Genomic DNA, 20,121 nt, shown 5'->3' on the forward strand with positions numbered 1-20,121 from the left:
AGCCTCCCCTTGAGACTTCTGCTTGGTTCCTGGCCCTTACCTGGTTCAGGTTATTAGCACGTGTACAAAGAGAGCTACAAGAGCTGGACTCTGGTCCCTTTATTGAGACTGAGGAACCAGTGGGTCCATCCAAACAAAAATAAATTTCTCTCCCAAAGCCTGCCAGCAGGCTAAAGCACCCAGCATGTCCTGGCTGGGGCCCATGGCTGCCCCCCAAAAGCACAGGTCTGGCTCCTTTGGAGTCAAGGGACACTGACTGTCCAGTATTTGGAGGCCTTAAGTAGGACAGGCAAGTCCCTAGACCCCAGGAGAGCTGGCCCCGATCTCCAAAATCAGCGTTGGGCCTTTGAGGCTCAGTCATCGGTGATGGTAATGACGTCGTACTCGATGCCCTGGTGCTGCAGCTGTCGGATGTGCTCAGGCACTGCCTCCTCAGTGCCAAACAGGCCCTGGGCTTGGGCCATGGCAGCATCAGCCACCGCTGCCAGGGAGGGAAAAGCACAGTAAGCTTGAGGCTCCGGGAACCAGGCCTGGCCTCAGTGTCCTGGCTGTCAGTGTCCAGCCCTTTCCATACCTGTAACAGCAGAATGCGCTGCAGCCTCAAGCTGAGCCTGGGTGACAAGCTGCTGGCCTGGGGACACAGGTACATACTGGATCTGGAGAAAGAAGCCAGAAAGGATATAGCCCCACAGGATCCTCACTACCCCAGCTCCACCTGTTCCTCCAGGTACTATACCTGGGACTCCTGCAGGAATGGGGTCCCTTGCTCATACTGGATGTGTGTGATCTGGCCCTCCTGGACCTGGAGATAGGAAGCTAGCCAGTGATCCTAGAAAGAGGCTGTGCAGCCTTCCTCCAAACCTCACCTTGCCCCAGGCCTGGCCTACCTGGATATGATGGCCGTCAGGGACCACAACATACTCCTGAGGCAGTAGGTGCTGGACGCCATCCTGAGAGATGATGTACTGAACCTGAGAAAGGCCAAAGCGGGTGGTAGGGCTCCACTCAGTGAGAGCTGAGGTAAGTGGGCAGAGTAGAAGATACAACTATGGACCCTGGCCCAGGTAGTCTGGAAACTTGTAAGGTGGGCCTTGGTGGGTAAGGAGACAGTTTACCTGGTTGTCAGAGGTCACCAGGTGCTGTACTGTCTGGCCATCTGCCGTGGTGATTTCTTGGATGTAGGTAGCTTCCTCCTGTCAAGACCAAGCCCAACTTAGCCTCAGTTCTTTTATTTACACATGTGCTCTGTGTTAAGTGTTTTTGGTGTGTATGTGCGGCCCCACCCCTGTATGGAGGCCGTAAGGTCAGAACAGGGTGTCAAGCATTATTCTTCACTTTTTTTTGCCTAGTCTGTTGAGGCAAGGTCTCTCCATGAACCTAGAGTTCTGGCTTGGTTGGAAGCCACACAAACCCCAACAATCCTCTTGTCTCCACCCTCCTTGGAGCTGGGCTTCTAGGAGTGCAAGAGATGCCAGACACCTGCCTTGTAGAGTGGTGGGATCCAAACTCTGCAAGACCTCCAACCCTGAGCCACCTCTCAGTCCCTCCAGCCTCAGTTGTCTTTCCCATCCTTTCTGCAGGGGCTACAGACCTTGTTCTCACCTGATTAGTCACTGTCTGTTCCTGGGCCACAAAGATGTGTTCCTGGCTCAGTGCCTGCTGTAGCCGCTCTGGACCCAGAACTCCATGACTGGACTGGAGGGCAGCTGGGCACAGAGGAGGCGGCTCATTAGAGGGCTCATGGAAAGCCTGAATGCCTCATCCCTGGGCTTCCCTGGGGCTGTGCTTCTAGCCTTTGGCCCCAAATGGCCCGCCCCGTGGCCCGGGGTAGCTCACTGTGCAGTGTGGTCAGTGTTTCCTCTTCACTGTTGACGATGATGGCCTGGGCAGGGGCTCGGGCTGTAGAAGCCCCAGTCTTTCTTCCATCACTGTTATGAAGCCGCTGGATGTGGAATTTGAGGTGCCCATTCCGGTTGAAACTGAGGAGAGGGCAGAGTAGGTGTGAAGTGGCTCTACCAGGTGTGCCTGCAAGTCCCCCTACTTGCCATCCCCAGCCTCACCGCTGCCCACAGAGGTGGCATGAGAAAGGCTTCTCATTGGTGTGCGTCAGCATGTGCCGCCTCAGGTCCTTCTTGTTCTTGGAGGCAAAGCTACACTGGTTGCATTGGTGAGGCCTCAGGCTTGAGTGCTGTGCCATGTGAGCCTACACAAGGTAGAGACCAGGTACCAGGGGGTCAGGATGAAAGACAACAAGTCTCCACAAAAACTACATGCACGTGTCGGTGAGGAGCTGAACCAAAAGCATGGACCTGACTGAGACTGGCCTACCCCAGACCCGAAGCAAGGAAGCCAGAGGCTCTGCCATGACTACACCTGTGTCAGCTGTGGCTCTGTAGTGTCCCTTACTGAAGAGGAACCTCTTGCATGCTAGGGCTCAGTCCTGCCTCACTGGGCCGTAGCTTTCCCATTGGAGGGTGGGGCTCCAGGCCCTGGCCCCTTCCAGAGCTCAGCGGATGCAGCATGGGGTGGGGATCTGGGAACGAAGCCCTCCTCCAGCCCGTGGAAGAAGCTTGAGCAATTGATGAGCAGTCCTGCTGCTTCCACACATCCCACGCTGGCTTTGAAGGTCTGCCTGCCTCTCACCATCTCCAGCATCTCAGTCCCAACCACGCCGTTGTCTGCTCCACAGCCTGGCTCCACTGCCACCTCTGCTGTCTTCCTTGCACCCTACCCAATATCTTGCTGCCCCTGCTCTGCCCCTGCTCTACACTCTCCGTCCTTCATACTGGGAACACAGTCTGGCATTAGTCACTTTCTATCTGGTTGGTCTCCTGACCAGGCAGATCCCAGAGAGCTGGCATTTTGCTGAGTTACCTCTGATCCTAGAGGGGAACAGGGGCCTAGGCTTAAGGAGATGCTCAATAAAGAGTTCTTATATGAATGAGTGGCCACAGGAATGAAGGCAGAGGCGTGGTGGGGGAGCACGTACCCGGACCTCAGGCCATTGGCGAGCACTGAAAGGGCAGTCAGGGCACTTGAAGGCAGCAGGCCCGGCATGGGCCCGCTTGTGACTCTCCATCTCTGCTCGGCCAGCGAAGGCCTCCGAGCATACCTTGCAGGAGAACTTCTTGGTCGACAGAGTTGCTGCAGATGGTGGCGAGGTGGGTACTACCAGGCCTAGGGTATTGCTGGCTGCAGGGGGTGGGGTGGAGGAGCCCTGGGGGCCTCCCACATGGTGGGTCTTCATTGGAGACAGAACCTCAGGACCATCTCTGGGTGGCCCTCCACACTGTAGCAGGGGCCACTTGGCTCCAGAGGCCAGAGTATCTGAACTTGGGAAGGAGATGGAGCCATCTGCAGTCAACTGTAGAAAAACCCACAGCATGAGGTGCTGAGGAGGGGCAAAGTCTGGACACTGGGTGGGGTGGCCACTCCCAAGACTCACCTCGATGTGGTGCAATTGGGTCCCATCAGCTGCCATGATGTAGTGGGTGGCAGCCTCCTTGAGGGTGTCACTCACAACCACAGCCTGGGCTGCCTCCCCAGGGGGTTCTTCGCTAAGGACAGAGTGGAGGCATGAGGCGGGATTCCAGAAAAAGATGAAAGCCTACAAGCATCCCTTCACCAAGCAACAGTCAAGCTGAAGGAGCCTGAGTGAATGTCGGGCTTGTTCAACCATTTCTACCCTGGCACCTACCGTCTCTTCCATAAATGATTACCAAGAACTCAGTGTTTCACCCTACTTAAGGGGCGACCCCCATTTTCCTTGGTAGGAAGAAGAACAGCACTCCAGGCGTCTAGCTCAGGTCTGGCCAAAAGGGACAGGAGGAGAGGCCAGCCAACAGGAGGGGACAGAATGGATCTGCTACCCAAGAAGAGGGCAGAGGCTGAGGCAGCCTGCCCAGATGCTGGCTCAGAGCTCCTCCATGGCCAAAGAGTTCAGGGAGCAGAGCAACACTTGTCACAAGTTTGCACCAGAGGGAAGCCAAGCACAGTCTCAGGCAGCAGGTCAACAAGGGAACCCACACTTGTTCAAGCACTCAGGACATAGGGACTCACGGGGGCAGAGAGCTGGAACGATGTGCAGCACCTAAGAACACTGGCTGCTCTTGCAGAGGACCCAGGATTGATGCCCAGCACCCACATGTAACTCCAGTCCCAGGGGATCCAATACCTTCTAGCCCCAAACTCACATAGGCACATTTACGGGGGTGGGGTGGAAGTATATGGGATTGGGAACCAAGGCTCCAAGCCTCACCTCCTAAGCATCTGACCTAACCTCGCTAGCCTCTTTCCGCATCTGTAAAAGCAGGGAGACCTGGATCGTGTGGGAGCTAGCTAGGCAAGACCATTAGTACAAAGTTCCCAGAACAGCTACCGACCAAAGAATGACCGCTCCCACTCTGCCCAGGACACCATCTCCTACCACAAACCGGGACTCTGCCTCCTGCTAACTAGGCTGGAGTGGGGAGCCTCTGAAAGACTGAAAGGGGCCAAGTTACCTGTACGGTGTGTCAGGAGCCGATGTCCTCTCCTCCAGAGGGGGTGCTGTGATGACGCTGTAGCTGGCCCCACCAAATGGCCCAGATGGCAAGGCAATCTGCTGTAGGTCAGGGGGGCCGAGCGGGCTCTCAGCTGCCACACTGCTCCCTGGCTCTGCTACATGAAGTGTCACCACCTGCTGAGTGGGGTCTTCAGGGGAAGGCTGCCTACCAGTAGATGTCAACTCTGCCTCCATGCCCTCGGACTTCACCACAGCCACCTACAATGACAGCAATGGGACAGAGCTGCTGGCCCAGGTCCTCGGTGCCTTAGAGCTCACCACCCTACCACCCTACCAGAGCCTGTCACCACTCATTTACACGGCCCATGGGCTTCCTAAAACACTCAGCTGGGCATGTGGTGCACACCTTTAATCCCAGCTTTCGGGAGGCAGAGGCAGGAGGATCTCTGCGAGTCTGAGGCCAGCCTGGGCTACAAAGCAAGATCCAGGACAGCCAGGGCTGTTACACTGAGAAACACTCTTCTCCAAAAACAAAAAGAGAGAGAGAGACATCCCACAAGTTCTTGCCAAGCCATAACAAAGGACTAGCAACTTGATAAAAAAGAGACAGGCGACAAACAGGGAATTCAGACTGAACCTACAGACAGAAGTCTAGCCTCTATGTAATTTAACATAATTATAACATAGGACCATAAACTATACCTCTATCAGATTATACTTTATTTTTTTTATTTCTTGGTTTTTCAAGACAGGGTTTCTCTGTGTAGTCCTGGCTGTTCTGGAATTTACTCTGTAGACCAGGCTGGCCTTGAACTCAAAGATCTGCCTGCCTCTGCCTCCCAAGTGATGGGTCAGACTATATTTCTTGAGAGACACATTATGAAGAATGGCATGTGCACACAGCGGCCAAGCTGCTTATCACACCTGAACACCACATCACTGAGTAGCAGAGCAATGAGCATGGTCTAAGAGACTACCTAGGGGTTTACACCTAAATAAAATCTGGAGAACTCTCCTCAGCCCACTCCCCGGCTAGCTGAGGGCAGGGAAGGCATGCTCCAGACTCTCACCTTCTGAATTTAACTCTTTAAAAGTTTATGTGTATGGGTGTTTTGCCTATATGTATGTGTCTGCACCACACATGTCCAGTGACTTTGGAGGCCAGAAGAGAACACTGACTGGGTCCCCTGTAGCTGGAGTAGACAACTGTGAGCTGCCGTATGGATACTGTCTACTGAACCTGGGTCTAACTAATGCTCTTCACCGCTGAGCCAACTCTCCAGCCCTGTTGTTCTTTTGAGACAGGGTCTCATGTATCTCAGACTGGCCTCATCTCATTATGCAGCTGAGACTGGCCTCAACTTATGCTCCTGCCTCCTCTGCCCAAGTGCTGGGATTATAGGTACATGCTCTCTACCAGGTTCACGCTTCACCTTCCCGAGAGGCCAGGGCCCTGAGGTGCTGCGCTGCTGAGCTTCCCTGTGCGTTAGAGATGGGGGAAGATGATGAACTGGGGGAGGTGTGGGGTATGAGATGGTGTCAAGGCCACTGAGAGACAAGGGAGAGCTCCGAGCTAGACAAAACCTTGGAAGTGTTCTGGCTGAAAGTGGTGTTTACACCCCAGAGGAGTCCCCACAGGAACAGTAGAAGCCAAACAAGAACAGGAGAACCCACATACAGCAGCATGTACCCCTCAGCACGGAAATGGTGTGGTGCTTTGAATAAAAATGGCGCCCACAGGCTCATATATTTGAATGCTTAGTCACTGGGGAGTGGAACTCTGAAAAGATTAGGAGGTGTGGCCTTGTTGGAGGAAGGGTGTCACTAGGGGTAGGCTTTAAGGTTTCAAAAACCCATGCCAGGCCCCGTGTCTGTCTGTCTGTCTCTCCTCTCCTCTCTCTCAGTCTGTCTATCAATATGTAGCTCTCAGCGACCACTCAGTGCCATGCTCCTGCCATGACGACAATGGACTAAGCCTCTGAAATTGTAAGCAAGCTCTCAATTAAATGCTTGATGTTCTAAGAGTTGCCTTGGTCATGGTGTCTCTTCACAGCAGAACAGTGATTGAGACAAACGGTCACTGGTAACTAACCAGACAGTGCCCTGGGAAAGACTGCCCCCCTCCTCGTGTTCCTTCAAATGTGCCCATCAGCGTTAGGAGGCTCTGTCCCCAAGGGGTAGGCTGGAGTCACTGCTCTCCTCTACATCACCGTCAGCCAGGCTGGCATGGTCAGCTGTGGGTGCGGAGTCCTGAGTGCTTACCTGCAGGGCTGTGGCCCCCAGCTCCCGCTGGGCACTCATGTTCAACAGCAGATCCAAGGCTGTCTGGGTGGCCATCGCAGTGGACTCCTCAGCTCCTGGTGGGGTGGGACCTGGCTTGAGAACAGGCTGGACACCTGCCCCCCATGCCACCCCTGTCATCCTTCTACCCGACTCCCACCTTCTTCAAGGCTCACCTTGCTGGTAGATGATTGTGGCACCACCTAGGGCATCAGGACAGAGTAGTGGGGGAGTCTCAGGTGACTGGAAAGGTGCTGGCTCTTGGGGGGCCTGGGGAGGGGAATGGGTCAAGCATGAGAGGGGTGGCCAGATCCAAGTGCATTTCCCACCAGTTCCTGGTTGATCTCACCTACTATTTCAAAGGTATTTACCAGCTCAGTGCTCACCCTCAAGGCTGGGACTTGAACCCATGATTGCCAACTTCAGAGCCCATGTACTATCAGTGAGGTCATCCTTCTAGAGCCAATGGGAGCTCCATGACAGAATACTAGCTGCTTACCCAAAATCCAGTCCATCCTCCTCTTAATAAAATTACATTTATTTTGTGTGTATGCGTACAGGCACGAGTGCCACAGGGCACATATGGCTATCAGAGGACCACTCTGGGAAGTCCATTTCTGGCCTGGAATGTGGCTGGGAGGGTGATCCTGAAGCTAGGCTGGACCATGAGGGCAACCGGAAAGACCAAAGACACATCCTAGGATGTTGTTTGAAAATATTTACAGCTTGGACCCTGACCACCAGGGCTGGAGCCACAGCAGCTCAGGACTGCTGAGCTTTGCAATGATTTCACATCTAAGAAAACTAAGCTGCTATTATAATTAAGCCAATGGAACATTTGCCATCCAGACCAGGGCTGGAGGGCTACCCTCCTCTAGGCTTAGACCCGTACCCGTAACTTGGCCGGTGTCTACCACAGCGACTGACAGGGATCACCCCGTTGATGGCACTGTGCAGAGGACACTGCCTGTCCCACGGTGTGTGTGTGTGCCTCCCAGCAGGACCTACCTCGGGCCCCGGGGAGCTGGCGGGCAGGCCAGGGGCCCCAGTGTGCTGCTGCTTTAGCTCCTCTATCTGCTGCAGAGAGAAGAAGGGGCGGCGGCGGGAGGGGGGCTCCTCAGGGTGGCGCCGCCCCCACTCCTCAAAGCTGTTGGCATGTCGGCATCGGACGTGCAGGCGCAGGTTCTTCTTGTGCCGAGTGCTGAAGTGGCAGTACTCACAGGCAAAGGGCTTGGCCCCTGTGGGCACAGGGAAGGCTTGCACCCACGCAGCCCTCCAGAGGCCGTCTGGGGGACCGGGGGCCCTGAACTCATTCCAGCAAGTCACTACCACGCTTGGACAGACACTGCTGTCCACTCTGGTGGACTAAACCGAAAGGACCAGGGACACCTCCACAGTTAGCCTTCCTGCTAGGGGCCATTCCCAAGGTCACCTTCCTAACCATGACACAGTAGACACCTCCCATTTCACTCTTCCATAACTGAGGCAGAGAAAGTAAGCCGCTGGCATGGGCTTAGGAGGGAGGAAATGCCACAGAGTCCCTTTACAGTCTAAGGGTAAATCTATCTGTGGCTTGGGCTGCTGAGAGGACAGAGAGCTGAGCTCTGATTGGGGTGCTGGGACTGGAGGGCTGGCCTGACCTGTGTGCTTGACAGCCACATGGGACAGCAGGAAATCCTCACGGAAGGTTCGGTAGGGACAAAAGCTGCACTTGAAGGGCTTGTCGCTGACGTGGGACAACTGGTGGTTCAACAGTGCTTTCTTGTCATCACAGACAAACTCACAGAACTCACATTTGAACCTGGAGGCAGTTTACAGGGAGCTCAGAAACAGGAGGGGGAACCCGGGCTCCTTCCCAACCCAGGGTCCTCGGGGGACATACCTGCGGTTGGCTACAGCCTGGATGTGTGTGAGCAGGTGCATTTTGAAGGTGTAGCGCTTTTTGAAGGACTTTCCACACTGAGAGTGGGGAAGGCAGAATTAGATGGCTGATGGCGGCCCAGAGAAGGCCCTGCCTCCAGCCACGGCTCTGCCCCGACCCACCCACCTTATCACACATGTGTGGCTTCTCAGTGCTGTGAGTCTTCATATGTTGCGTTAGTCTCTTTTGCATGGGGTATACACGGCCACACACTGGGCAAGGGAAAGAGCTCAGCTTTGGGGTCTGGGAAGGTACAATGAGAGGTCAGAGGGAGTGAGGGGGAGAGGGCAGGGGCTGTCACCTCTGGAGCCACCACCCCTATCAGCAGTCCAGGCCCCAGGCCAAGGCCCCGCACTCACCGGATCCGGCCTCTTCTTTCTGGGAAAGGAGAAGGCCAGTGTCACAGCACAGCTTCCCCACAGCCCCCAGTCCCAGCCCTGACCACCGCCCGTCACCCACGGCCTCTCTTCTGAACCCGTGGAGAAACAGCGGGTGTCCACTGGGAGAATGCTAAGTTCCCACAGGCGACACACTCTGTGCTGGTTAAGTGGGGTCATGGTCTTCCCCCCTCCATTTACAGAACACATTTTTGCACTCCAGGCTCCAAGAAGCCTCACAGGAAAAAGCCCGAGAGAACAGGCTTCAACTTGGTGACCAGAATCCTAGCAGGCTACACAATCCCTTCTTTCAAGAAACTTGCAAGCATCTTGGAAAACTGTCACACACCCTGGTTCCAGAGCCCCAAGGTCTCTCTACCCACTCTCTGCTCATAGGTTATATGCCAAAGATCTTTGCCAGAGCCACAGGCCTAGCCATAACTCACTGAGCAGCCAGCAGGCCTGAAAACATGGGCTTTGCCCAGTCCTAATCTGCTCTCGGCACTGAGGGAGGGCCTGCACCTGACCAGCACGAGACTTTCTCGTCACATAGGAACCTCTGTTGTCAAGCAACTTCCTTCAGGCCCCTCTACAAACTGTCTCCACTTTCCAGACGAGAAACGGAAGCTCCCATTGAAGGAAGAGCCTGAACTGGGTACCAATGATCAGGGAGGGTTCATCTTGCCTTCCAGCATGTTTCTAACACTGTGTGAACGGGGCAGGCCCAGAGCGGGTGTGCTCAGAGGACCTGCGGTGTCTCTGGCCGCATTCTCCCTGCCTAGACTCCACTGCCCTGCACAACTCACTGACCGGTCCCGGCTGTGCACGGCTGCGTGTCGGATGACATCCTTCCGGTAGACACTGGTGTAGCTGCATTCGTCACACTTGTAGGGCTTGCTGCCCACATGGTTGAACATGTGCTCCTGGGACAGACAAACAGGGCTGGAGTCTCAGCTTCTCCTCCCTCTTCCTCACCCCGACCCACACTCCCTGCCTTGGGGTGAGTGTGGACAGCAGAGCCTGCTGCCTGGCTGGGACTCTTCCTAGAGGACACTTGCTTGCCAGGCCTTGTACTGGCTTACCATCTGACCAAAAGGAAACCAATACTCGGAGTGAAGGGACCTTGTGACAGCAGGGCTTGGAGCTGGACAGTGTGGCCCCATAGCCCACGCCTTTCCAAGTGCACTATGGGACAGTCCTGAGGGGCCTAGAAAACAACTCCGGGCCTGTGTGTTCTGTGTGGGAGGAAGCAGCAGCACATGGAGAAAAGCACAGGACTGTCCACCAGGCCTGAAGGACGAGCCTATGCTCTATCTTGCCACAGCATGGGTGCGGCCAAGTTGCAATTCTGCAGTAAATTGGTAAACATCCGGAACCTCAATGGGGCACGGTGTGGGCTGCTTTGGTCAACACCTCTGGGGCGAGAGGAAAGGAGCGCTTCCCCGAGGCATACCACTGCCACCTGCTGGAAGGACTCAGGTACTGCGAAGGAAGTACCCACAGGGCCAGTCAGCAGCGAGACTAATGTGTCTGTCTACACTATCTCTAATGTGAACTGCACCCTTCAAAAGTGAGGTGTCACTCACTGGATACTGTCAACTGCCTGTGGCAGCCCTCCACAGGCCCCCCACGCCCCAGCATCCTTCACAGGCTGGATGGCCAGAGTGCATAGGCAACTCCACACCCTACTGTGATTCTTCCTGCCCTGTGACCTCCTGGACAACACACCTTGAGTGAGGACCAGCGGCGGGAGCGGTAGCTACATTGCAGGCACTTGAAGAGCTGTGGGTCACCAGCTTCATGGGAATTGACATGGAAGCGCAGGTCCTCATGGGACAGGAAGCGTGAGCCACATATGCGGCACAGGTAAGGCCTGAGCAGTGGCTTGGGTGACTTGTAGTAGTACCTGCCAGGAAGGGATGGAGAAGCCACTGGCTGGGCTACAGGCCCAGGAAACTCCCGCCAGGCTGTCAAGCTCACCTCTGCAACATTCTACCTACTTTCGGTATTTTTTCCCTAGGAACCTCCTGGAGGGTCGCCCTCGGCGGCGGGGTGGAGCATCAGATTCATCCTTGCAAGAGTGGGCTGTGTTCTCAGCATCTGACTGACTCACACTGGATTCCACTGGGCCCCTCCTCACCTTGCCCAGGACCCCTAGGCCTCCTGGGCCCGAGGAGCTGGGAGCCTCAAGATCCAGCAGTTCTGGAGGGCTCTGTGTGCTCTGGGAACTCACCAGAGGTTCTCCTACACCTGTCAGGACACAAAGGCCACAGTCACACACTCTAGGACCGGAGGCCACTCCCAAAGCTGACCACTGGTGGGCACATCCGATCAGACTGGACAGAGGCAGCCCATGGTCAGAGGACAGAGAAGATGTCACCTTACTCAGCACAGCAGGACAGAAATGGGACAGTATCTCAGCAACAGCCCAGACAGCCAGGTTCTAGACTCGGCACCTTCACTGGCTGGCTGTGTGTCCACAAGGGCCCTCCCACCCCTGGGTCTCATCTGTCCCATCTCCCATCTGGTCTAGTGACCCACAGGAACACTGTGGATCTGGGAGACAACAACAGTGGCCTTGATGCTGGAATACCCTTTGTGAGGCTGGTGACCCAAGGGAGGTTCCACAGCAAGAAGACGTCCATGGACAGCTTACAAACTCTGAAGTCTAATCCGAACGTGAAACCTTTTCAAACAATGTTGAAAATACTATTCCAAGGCTGGAGAGACTTGGTTAAGAGTGCTGGCTGATCCTCCAGAGGACCCGGGTTCAATTCCCTGCACTCACATGGCAGCTCACAGCTGTCTAACTCCAGTCCCAGGGGATCTGATGCCTCCAGACACTGCAGGCACATGGTACGTAGACATATATAGAGGCAAAACACCCAAGCATTTAAAAATAAGAAAATACAAACAAACAAAAACTACTTCAAGGCTGGAGGTGTGTGACTCTGGTAGAGCACTTGCCTGCTGGCATGCACAAGGCCATGGGTCACATCCCTGGCATCATCAACAAATTTTACTACCTTAAATATTAAAAATGGGAGCCAACTAGTGTGGCCCCCATTAATCTCAGAACTTAGAAGGCAGGCAGGTGTGGATCTTTTGAGTTTGAGGCCAGTCTGGGCTACATAATGAGTTCCAGGCCTGATGGAGCTACATAGTAAGACCTTGTCTCAAAACAAACAAACAAAACACCACAACAAAATAAAGAGTAAGAATGGATATGAAGGCCTAGTGAATAAACAAAGGCCTTTGCACCTAAGCCTGACACCTGAGTTCAATCACCAGAGCCCACAGGGTGAAAGAACTCACATAAGCTGTCTTCTGACCTGCACACACACAAAAATATGTACTAAGCCAGGCAGTGGTGGCACATACCTTTAATCCCAGCACTTGGGAGGCAGAGGCAGGTGGATCTCAGTGAGTTCGAGACCAACCTGGTCTACAAAGTAAGATCCAGGTCAACCAGGACTGTTACACAGAGAAACTCTGTCTCCAAAAAAAAAAAGAAAAAAAGAAAAGAAAAACAAAAACAAAATAAAACATAACAAAACAAAAAAAAGTACTAATTTTTTTTTCTTTAAAAATATTTTATGTATGAGTGCTCTGAATGTACACCTGCATGCTGAAGAGGGCATCAGATCCTGTTATTGATGGCTGGGAGCCACCATGTGGGTGCTGGAATTGAACTCAGGACCTCTGAAAGATCAGCCAGTGCTCTTAACCACTGAGCCATCTCTCCAGTCCTTACTTTTGTTTTTAATTAAGAATGACAGACTGGAAACCATGTCTCCTTTGTGTGTGCTGTACAAGTGTGATGTACCTGTTCTGGTACCAGCAGACACAGGAAGTTATCAGCCCTTCTGCTCTTTATTCTTTGCCTTATTCACTTGACACAGGGTCTCCCAGTGATCTGGAAGCTCCACATTTTGGCTAGGCTGCATGGCCAATGAACTCCCAGGATCAACCTGTTTCTGCACCCCCACACTGGGAACACTGGCATACACAGCCACCTCAAGCTTTCCTTCTGTGGGTGCGGGGGCTTCAACTCTCCTCAGGTTTTCACAGCCAATTCTCTCCCACCGAGCCATTTCCCTGGCCCTGGACCCAGTACCATTCATTCTCTCTGTGAGCCACGGCCTGTGTGGGTTATATTTACTTTTCTGCAGGACAGACTCCAGAATCTACCTCCAAACTGTACAAACACAGGGGCCACCACACAGGCAGATGCTGTCACCCTCCACTCATAAACAAGAGATTCAAGGGGCCCAGTGACATGCTCTAGGTCAGAGCATGGACTCTAGGTGAGAGAGCTTGAACTCATACCGTGACAAACCATCCCCTAAGAACACAGCAGCCTCCAGGGCTTATTCTCTCTTCTCATTTCAGTACCATTTAAAGCTTTCATTGACTCACTAATGAAGGCTCAGCCCCTTCTCTTGCTGTGACAATTTGTCACTGGAAGGCATCTGCCTAAAGCCTAAACAATCACCAAGGTTGGGTTTCTCGAGCAGAGGGCAGGAGGGCTCCTTTCCGGGAGGCCCGCAGTTAGTGTTTGAGACTTCAGCTTTGCGTGCTCTTGGTCTCTGAGGTATCCCAGAAGCATCAAGCAGCAGAGCCATGTGTGACCCCCACACAGCAGCCTTCCCATGACCAACTCTTACCATCATGGAGGTCCGAAGTCTCTAGGCGAGGCAGCTTTCGGGGTCGGCCAGGCCTCCTTCGAGGTCTTGGGGTGCTGGGGGTGGGGCGCTGGAGCCGTAGCTGCCGGCCCCGGGGCTCATCCTCAGCTGGATTATAGTCACTGTCCTCTGTGGAGACAGTAAAGGACAGTGTCTAGACCCACACTTCTGACAAATCCCACTGCCCCATGACTTCTCTCTACCAGTGAGGTCTCCTCCCAGAAGCCCTCTGCACCTTCCCCAGAGCACTATCCTTCCTTTCCCGGCAGCTCTCCGGGCACCTGCCAACAGCTCACATTAATTATAAGCACAAAGAAGTGCCTGGTTCAAGACACTTAAGCCACATGTAGAAAACAGGCAGTGAGCACTGAGTCTACCAACTGAACTGTCCCACCTGATGGACAATAGCCACACATGGCCACAGAACTGTAAACTGAGCCTGGTCCACTCAGAAACACTGGGTTGTAAAATGCACACAAGATCTCTGAACACAAACAAAGGAGAAAGACGTGAGCCAGTTAGTGGCACACACCTATAATCTCACCATGAGGAGGAACAAGAGTGAGGCCACCAAGGGCTACACAGAAAAACAAATCCATCTAAAAAAAATGGGGGGGAAAAGGGACTGGAGGTGTGGCTCGTTTGCTGCCTTTGTGGAGGACTCAAGTCCAGTTCCTAGCACCCATATAGAACAGCTCACAACTGCCTGTAACTCCAGATCCAGGGCATGCAGCACCCTCTTCTGGCAGCCAGAGCTACTGCACTCAATATGCACATACCCACACTCAGACATACACACAATTAAAACCAACTCTGGAGAAACACAATGGGCTAGGGAAGTGGCTGTATCAATGACACACTTGCTGCCAAGCATCAAGATCTGAGTTCAACGTCCCAGAACCCATGTCAGAAAGCTGTGCATGGCAGTGGATGCCAATGGTCTCAACACCAGAGAGACAGATAGGAGGGTCCCCAGGACATCCTGGCTAGCCAGTATAGCAGAAGCAGCAAGTTCTAGGTTCAGTGAGAGACCCTGCCTCGAAAAGTAAGGCAGAGAGCCGTTGAAGAAGTCACCTGACATTAACCTGTGGCCTGCACAAGCATCCACACAAGTGTGTGTGTGTATATGTGTGTGTGTGTGTGTGTGTGTGTGTGTGTGTGTGTGTACACGCATATAACATTGCATTGGTTTGAATTGGGTCTCATGTAGCCTAGGCTGGCCTCAAACTATATAATGAGAGTGACCATGAACTCCTGATATTCCTGCCTCTACTTCATGTACCACTGTGCCTTGTTTTACGAATAGTTTTTATGACTATATGCTGAATTACTTTACATGGGTAAATAAACTGTGACTAATAAAGCTATGAAAAGTGCGCATATATATACATATATATGTATATATACATATATACGTGTGTGTGTGTGTGTGTGTGTGTGTGTGTGTGTGTGTGTATTTGCTTGCATTCTATTTCTTCTGTTGTCCTGTATTTCAGTATGCAGCATATTCCACAGCCTAACGTTCTCCTGTACTAGAGGGCACTGGGGGTCTCCATCCAGGTAGGCAGCTGGGATCTCAGTATCTGAAGGTGAGTGTGGGCACAAAGGGGTTACCCTGGAGAGTGGCTTACCCTCTAGATCATCAATGGCCCCAGCATCCACAATGTCATCCTCCTCCTCCTCCTCCGGCCCTTCCTCCTCTGTGGTCCTGGTAGACGGGCCCCACTTCCGGAGACGGCCCCTTTTACCAGCTGCCACTGCTGCTGCCGCCACCGCTGCAAGAGCAGAACAAGCTGCTACGTCTGGCTGTGCGCCCTCCCCCATCAGACCTACCGGCTGCCGGAGCCGCACCTGGCCGGAAGTGCCGCTCGCGCATGTGGCGGAGCAGTGTGGCCTTGGCACTGCTCCGGTACTGGCACATCTTGCACTTGAACTGCTGCACAACCACCACCTCCATCATGGCCTCCAGGCTCTGCAGGTCCAGCTCGTCGGTGCCAGAGGCTGGGGGGGGCTGTGCTAGAGAGTGGGGCTCTCCCTGGGGCTCCTCAGGAGGCTCAAGGCATGTAGATGTGGATGTGGGGCCATCGGCCAGGGTTTCAATGGCTGCCAGACTATTGGCCAGGGTGGAAGTAGACATTGGTGATGTCATGGGAGCACCTGAGGACAGGAAACAGAATGCAGGACTGCCTATGAGCTTCAGCTGCTCTCCCCAGGCAGGCCAACCCCCCCCCCCCCCCCCCAGCAATGGCTAAGCCTCTGGGGTTACAGAGACCTGTCTCCTACTCTCATCTATTACAGGGATCCCTGGTACTCGCACAGGGTTCCTACCATCATCCGGGCCTGGCAGGATCAGGTACTGGGTGGTTTCAGCTCCTCCTTCCTCAGCACTGGTCACAGTGATGCAGCCTGGCAGAAAAGGCAGAGGGCAACGGTCCTCAGAGGGACCTGAGCTGTAGGCCCACACCCTTGAACTATGGGCACTTCCACTGCGGGTTGGTGGGAGGTCTGGTGGGGTGATGTGCTACCCCAGGCACCAGGATGCCGGAGCTACCCTAGCTGCCCAGTCTTTGACAAATGGGCCTAGAATGTCTTCCTCTGCCCTCTCCACACTTCCTCAGGATACAGATCCTGCACCATCTCTTTCAGAGTGCTTCTCAAAGACTATGCCAGAGCTTTGTGAGGTGCTGGGGCGTCTGTGCATGTCACTAACTGATGTAGCTTGAACTCAGAGGTCACCTATCTGTGCCTACTGCCCAGGACCACCCTCCACTCATCAGTGCCATTGGCAAGCCATTTTTGTGTCCTCTGTGTCTTTTAGTTCTCATGAGGGCCAGGTTAACACAGCCATCTCCTCTGGGGGTCACTGGGAGAACTGTGACTCTTGTGTATCAGTGTTTATAACTGCCCCCAGCACAAAGCCAGATATAACTGCTTCTATTTTTAAAAATTCGCTACTATTGCACGTACATTGTGTGTATATGGACATGCATGTGGAAGTCTGACGATAACTTTCAGGACGTGGTTCTTTCCTTCCACTGTTCCATAGGTTCAGGAGTGGTCACCAGGCCTGCCTGGCAAGCACTTTACTTACTGGTCCCAGCTACAACTATCTCTACTCCTGAGCGCTGATATCCAAGCATCATAGGAAGAACTCACCGTGGCACAGCTGTCAGTTCCCCTTACACCTTCCACAGGAAGGTGATTAACCTTCATTCCTAGAGCTGGCTGTGGGATTCTGCAGGGACACACCCTCTCCCTACTCACTCTGGATGAGGTCCGGGCCAATGGTAGACTCAATGATCTTGTCAATGGCAGCACCTAGGTCTGAAGAGGAGGCTGCACAGTCCGACACCAGCATGCTGGGGTCTGGGAGAACACTGGAATGCACCAGGGCTGGGGGGCCGCCTGGCACCTCTGCCACTGCTCCCCGGGACACAGAAGATGAATCAGGGAGGTAGCCATGAGGCAAGGGGTCTGTTGAAATGCTCTCGGATACCTCCTCCTAGGAACAGGAAGCAGAGGGCAGTTTAGGAGCAGGACGGAGCAGCCTGCAGATCCCTAAGAACAAAGCAAATAAAGCCACCCACACTTCCACCTCACAGAGGACCAGGAGAGCTCTCCAGGCACCGAGAGTCCGAAAGCCCAAGGAGGCTGTCAGGCGTTACCCTGGGGTTAGAAGAAGGACCTCTCTAGACCACACACCACAGCCAGGAGGGACAATTTTCAACGGGCTTTTTTTTTTTTTTTTTTTAATAAATTACTCCCTCTGCCTCAAACTCCTCCATCATCATCCCATGGCTAGTTTGCACCCAGCCTTCGCATAACCATTCAGCTGATAGCTCCTCTCGGAAGCCAAGCAGGACCTACTTGGGACCTTTCTCCAGCACCCTGCAGTGACTTTGTCACCTCTATCACCACACTGGTGTGGCGGGTTGGGTCTGCACTCCCAGGGAAGCTGTCCAATGTGGACCCAGTTCCTTAGCCCAACCTATCACGCTCCTGTGCCTGGATGCTTTCCACACCAGGCTGTGCTCTCTGCAAGGACCCGGACCACACCTGTCCTGTCCCTCGCTGTCACCCCGTAATTGAGCGTATGCTAGAGTAGGCCCATTTCTGCTGAGTTAATGAAACCCTAGACTGCACCCCAAGGGCCACTGCTTAGTGTTCTCCATCAAGTGGTGTCCGGACACAACCACTGCCTTGAAAAAGTACCAAGGGATCAACGTACTTCTACTTCTCACTTGACAGAGGAGTGAGGTGAGGGCTAGAAGCTGGGTCGCTCACTCAAGATCACAAAGTACTGGGTCAGGAAGAGACAGCTCACACTGTTTTTTTCCCCTTACAGCCTAGCACCCATAGAATCAGGCATTCCCATTCCATTTGACAGATCGGAAGGATACTGTGAGATGGATCAACATTTGAACCAGGAAAGGCTGACAGAGCATGAGGGCTCTGGGTAGAACAGTGGATAATTAATCCTAACTCTGTCAGCATGCTCTGCCTCAGTTTCCCTTTCTGCAGGATCTGGAACAAGTGGTTTAGGTATACCCCTTAACTATGGGGTCTGTCAAAAAACAAACACACACAAAACCCCCACAAACTACCGCAGCAGTTTGGCACGGCATGGCGGCTGCCTCAGCAACAACAATATTTTCTACAAAAGTAAGCTTTGCTGGACAGTCCCCTTGCCCACACCGTCCGGCCTGGGCCATACCACAGAGCGGCTGCCCCCGTCGGAGCTCTGCCCCACGCCAGAGTCGTCGGCCTCCGTCAGTCCTGGGGCGGTCGCCGCGTCGCTGCTGTCCGCGGACACGGCTTCCGACGTGCCCACACCCAGGCCGCTCTCGGAGGGCTCCTCCGGCTGGCCGGGCCGAGGGCCCGCGTCGCTACTGCTCTCCACCTCGTTCTCCTCCATGGGTTCGGGGCACCGCCAGACAGCGACGCGCAGGGTATGAGGCTTTCACTCTGCCAAACGATACAGCCATGGCTGCAACAGGTGGTCCGCCTCTCGGGTCCGGCCAAGCTGCGCCCACCCAGATGCATCGGTGTGCCCATTCCGCAGATGCAAAGACTGAGCATCCGACCAGACGAGGCGGGGTTGCCTCGAGTCCTGGGCAGGGAAGCTTCCAGAAGAGGACGGGGACGCCTCGCCTCTCCAGCTAGGGCCCCCTCTGGGAAAGGTGGTCGCGGGGGTGGGGTGGGGGGGTGATCGCCGCCCTTTGCTCCTCCCAGAGGCGTGGATCGCCCTCCGACCCAGGGCGGGCCCAGCGGCTCAGCCCTTCGGACCCCGCGTCCCCTCGGGTGAGGAGCCAGTGGTACAGCCCGCGGGCCCCCGGGGTCAGTGGTTCGCTCCCCCTCCCCGGGCTGCCCTGCGGAGGGGGCTGACAGCGACGGTCTCGGGGCTTGGGGACTCGGGGCTGTCCCCGGCGCTGCCTGAGCTCCAGGCCCGACGCCATCTTGTGGCGGCGCCGGGTTTCCGCTCAGGCAAATGCGAGAGCGGCTAAAGGGCCTGGGACCCCGGGGCCCTGTTCGGACAGCCCCGCCGGCCCGGGAGCTCGCCACCCGGCGGCCCCGCGGTAGGGCGCCAGTGCACGGCAGTATGCAGTGGGGCGGCCCGCCTCCCGCTGCCGCTAACCTGAGCCTCTGGCTGCTGCGTCGCTCTCCGACTCCGGCATCGACGAGGTCGCCATCCTCTCGCCCCCGTCGCGGAGGAACCCATCAGCCTCCCTCGAGCCGGAACTACTTGCTCCGCCGCCCCCGGGGGAAGACGGGTTTGCGGGGTGTTCGAAGGCCTCTCAGAGGGCTCAGGACCGTGGACCGGTCCAGACAGACCCTCGGGGTTCGCAGGCTGCCTCGCCCGCGGGCGGTGAGGCCAGCCGGGGAGGGGGACTACTTCTCCTCGTGGCGGAGGGCTACATAGGAAGTGCAGTGACGTCACGCAGGTCCCTCCAAGGCTGGCAGGAGGAAGCGCGGCGGAGGCGCCTGGCGCTCGTGGGCGTGGCGCCTGGCGCTCGTGGGCGTGGCTCCCAGCGCCTGGCCACACCTCCTGGGGTCGCTTCGGGGAAACGTCGCAGCCCAGGACGGCTTAGAGGTGTCGGGAGGGAGGAAGCGTCAGCCATTTCCGTAGCTTTTCGCCCATGGCTTAAAGCTCCTCTGGAGCCCGATTGCGTCCTCCCGGGTTAGGATTGCTGTGCCGTGGGGATGGGAGCATACACAGACGGGGGAACCGAGGTTTGAGGACAGAAAAGGCTGGTCCGGAACCACTTAGGGGGCTTCGGGATAGGGTGATGGCGGAGGTCAGGAATTTTAGAGAAGAGTTAATGTTTGGCCCATAGTGCGCTTCTCAACCGTATT

At 54.9% G+C, this 20,121-nt stretch overlaps 1 protein-coding gene across 2 annotated transcripts; it reads right to left on the minus strand.

Moving 5' to 3' along the window:
* Positions 1-75: 75 nt before the first annotated feature.
* On the minus strand, positions 76-19,619 carry Znf335 (zinc finger protein 335). Of its 2 annotated transcripts, XM_028868475.1 has the most exons (28): positions 19,403-19,619; positions 18,482-18,732; positions 17,032-17,269; positions 16,096-16,173; positions 15,619-15,924; positions 15,399-15,542; positions 13,750-13,896; positions 11,083-11,332; positions 10,811-10,988; positions 9,893-10,005; positions 9,065-9,083; positions 8,832-8,948; positions 8,667-8,743; positions 8,425-8,585; positions 7,793-8,022; positions 6,961-7,054; positions 6,767-6,861; positions 4,503-4,762; positions 3,446-3,557; positions 2,990-3,364; positions 2,061-2,203; positions 1,837-1,979; positions 1,603-1,706; positions 1,116-1,193; positions 888-971; positions 737-802; positions 575-656; positions 76-481 (listed from the first exon to the last, which is right to left on the minus strand). In XM_028868475.1, the coding sequence occupies exons 2-28, from the start codon at positions 18,680-18,682 to the stop codon at positions 354-356; spliced, it is 4,023 nt and encodes a 1,340-aa protein (XP_028724308.1). In that variant the 5' UTR covers positions 18,683-18,732; positions 19,403-19,619; the 3' UTR covers positions 76-353. The 2 variants fall into 2 exon arrangements, with proteins under 2 accessions (XP_028724308.1, XP_037061433.1); XM_037205538.1 differs by lacking the exon at positions 19,403-19,619 and having other exon boundaries at positions 6,767-6,876; positions 18,482-18,703.
* Positions 19,620-20,121: the final 502 nt, after the last annotated feature.

This window comes from Peromyscus leucopus, chromosome 4 (assembly GCF_004664715.2).
Source record: "Peromyscus leucopus breed LL Stock chromosome 4, UCI_PerLeu_2.1, whole genome shotgun sequence".
Classification (NCBI taxonomy): domain Eukaryota; kingdom Metazoa; phylum Chordata; class Mammalia; order Rodentia; family Cricetidae; genus Peromyscus; species Peromyscus leucopus.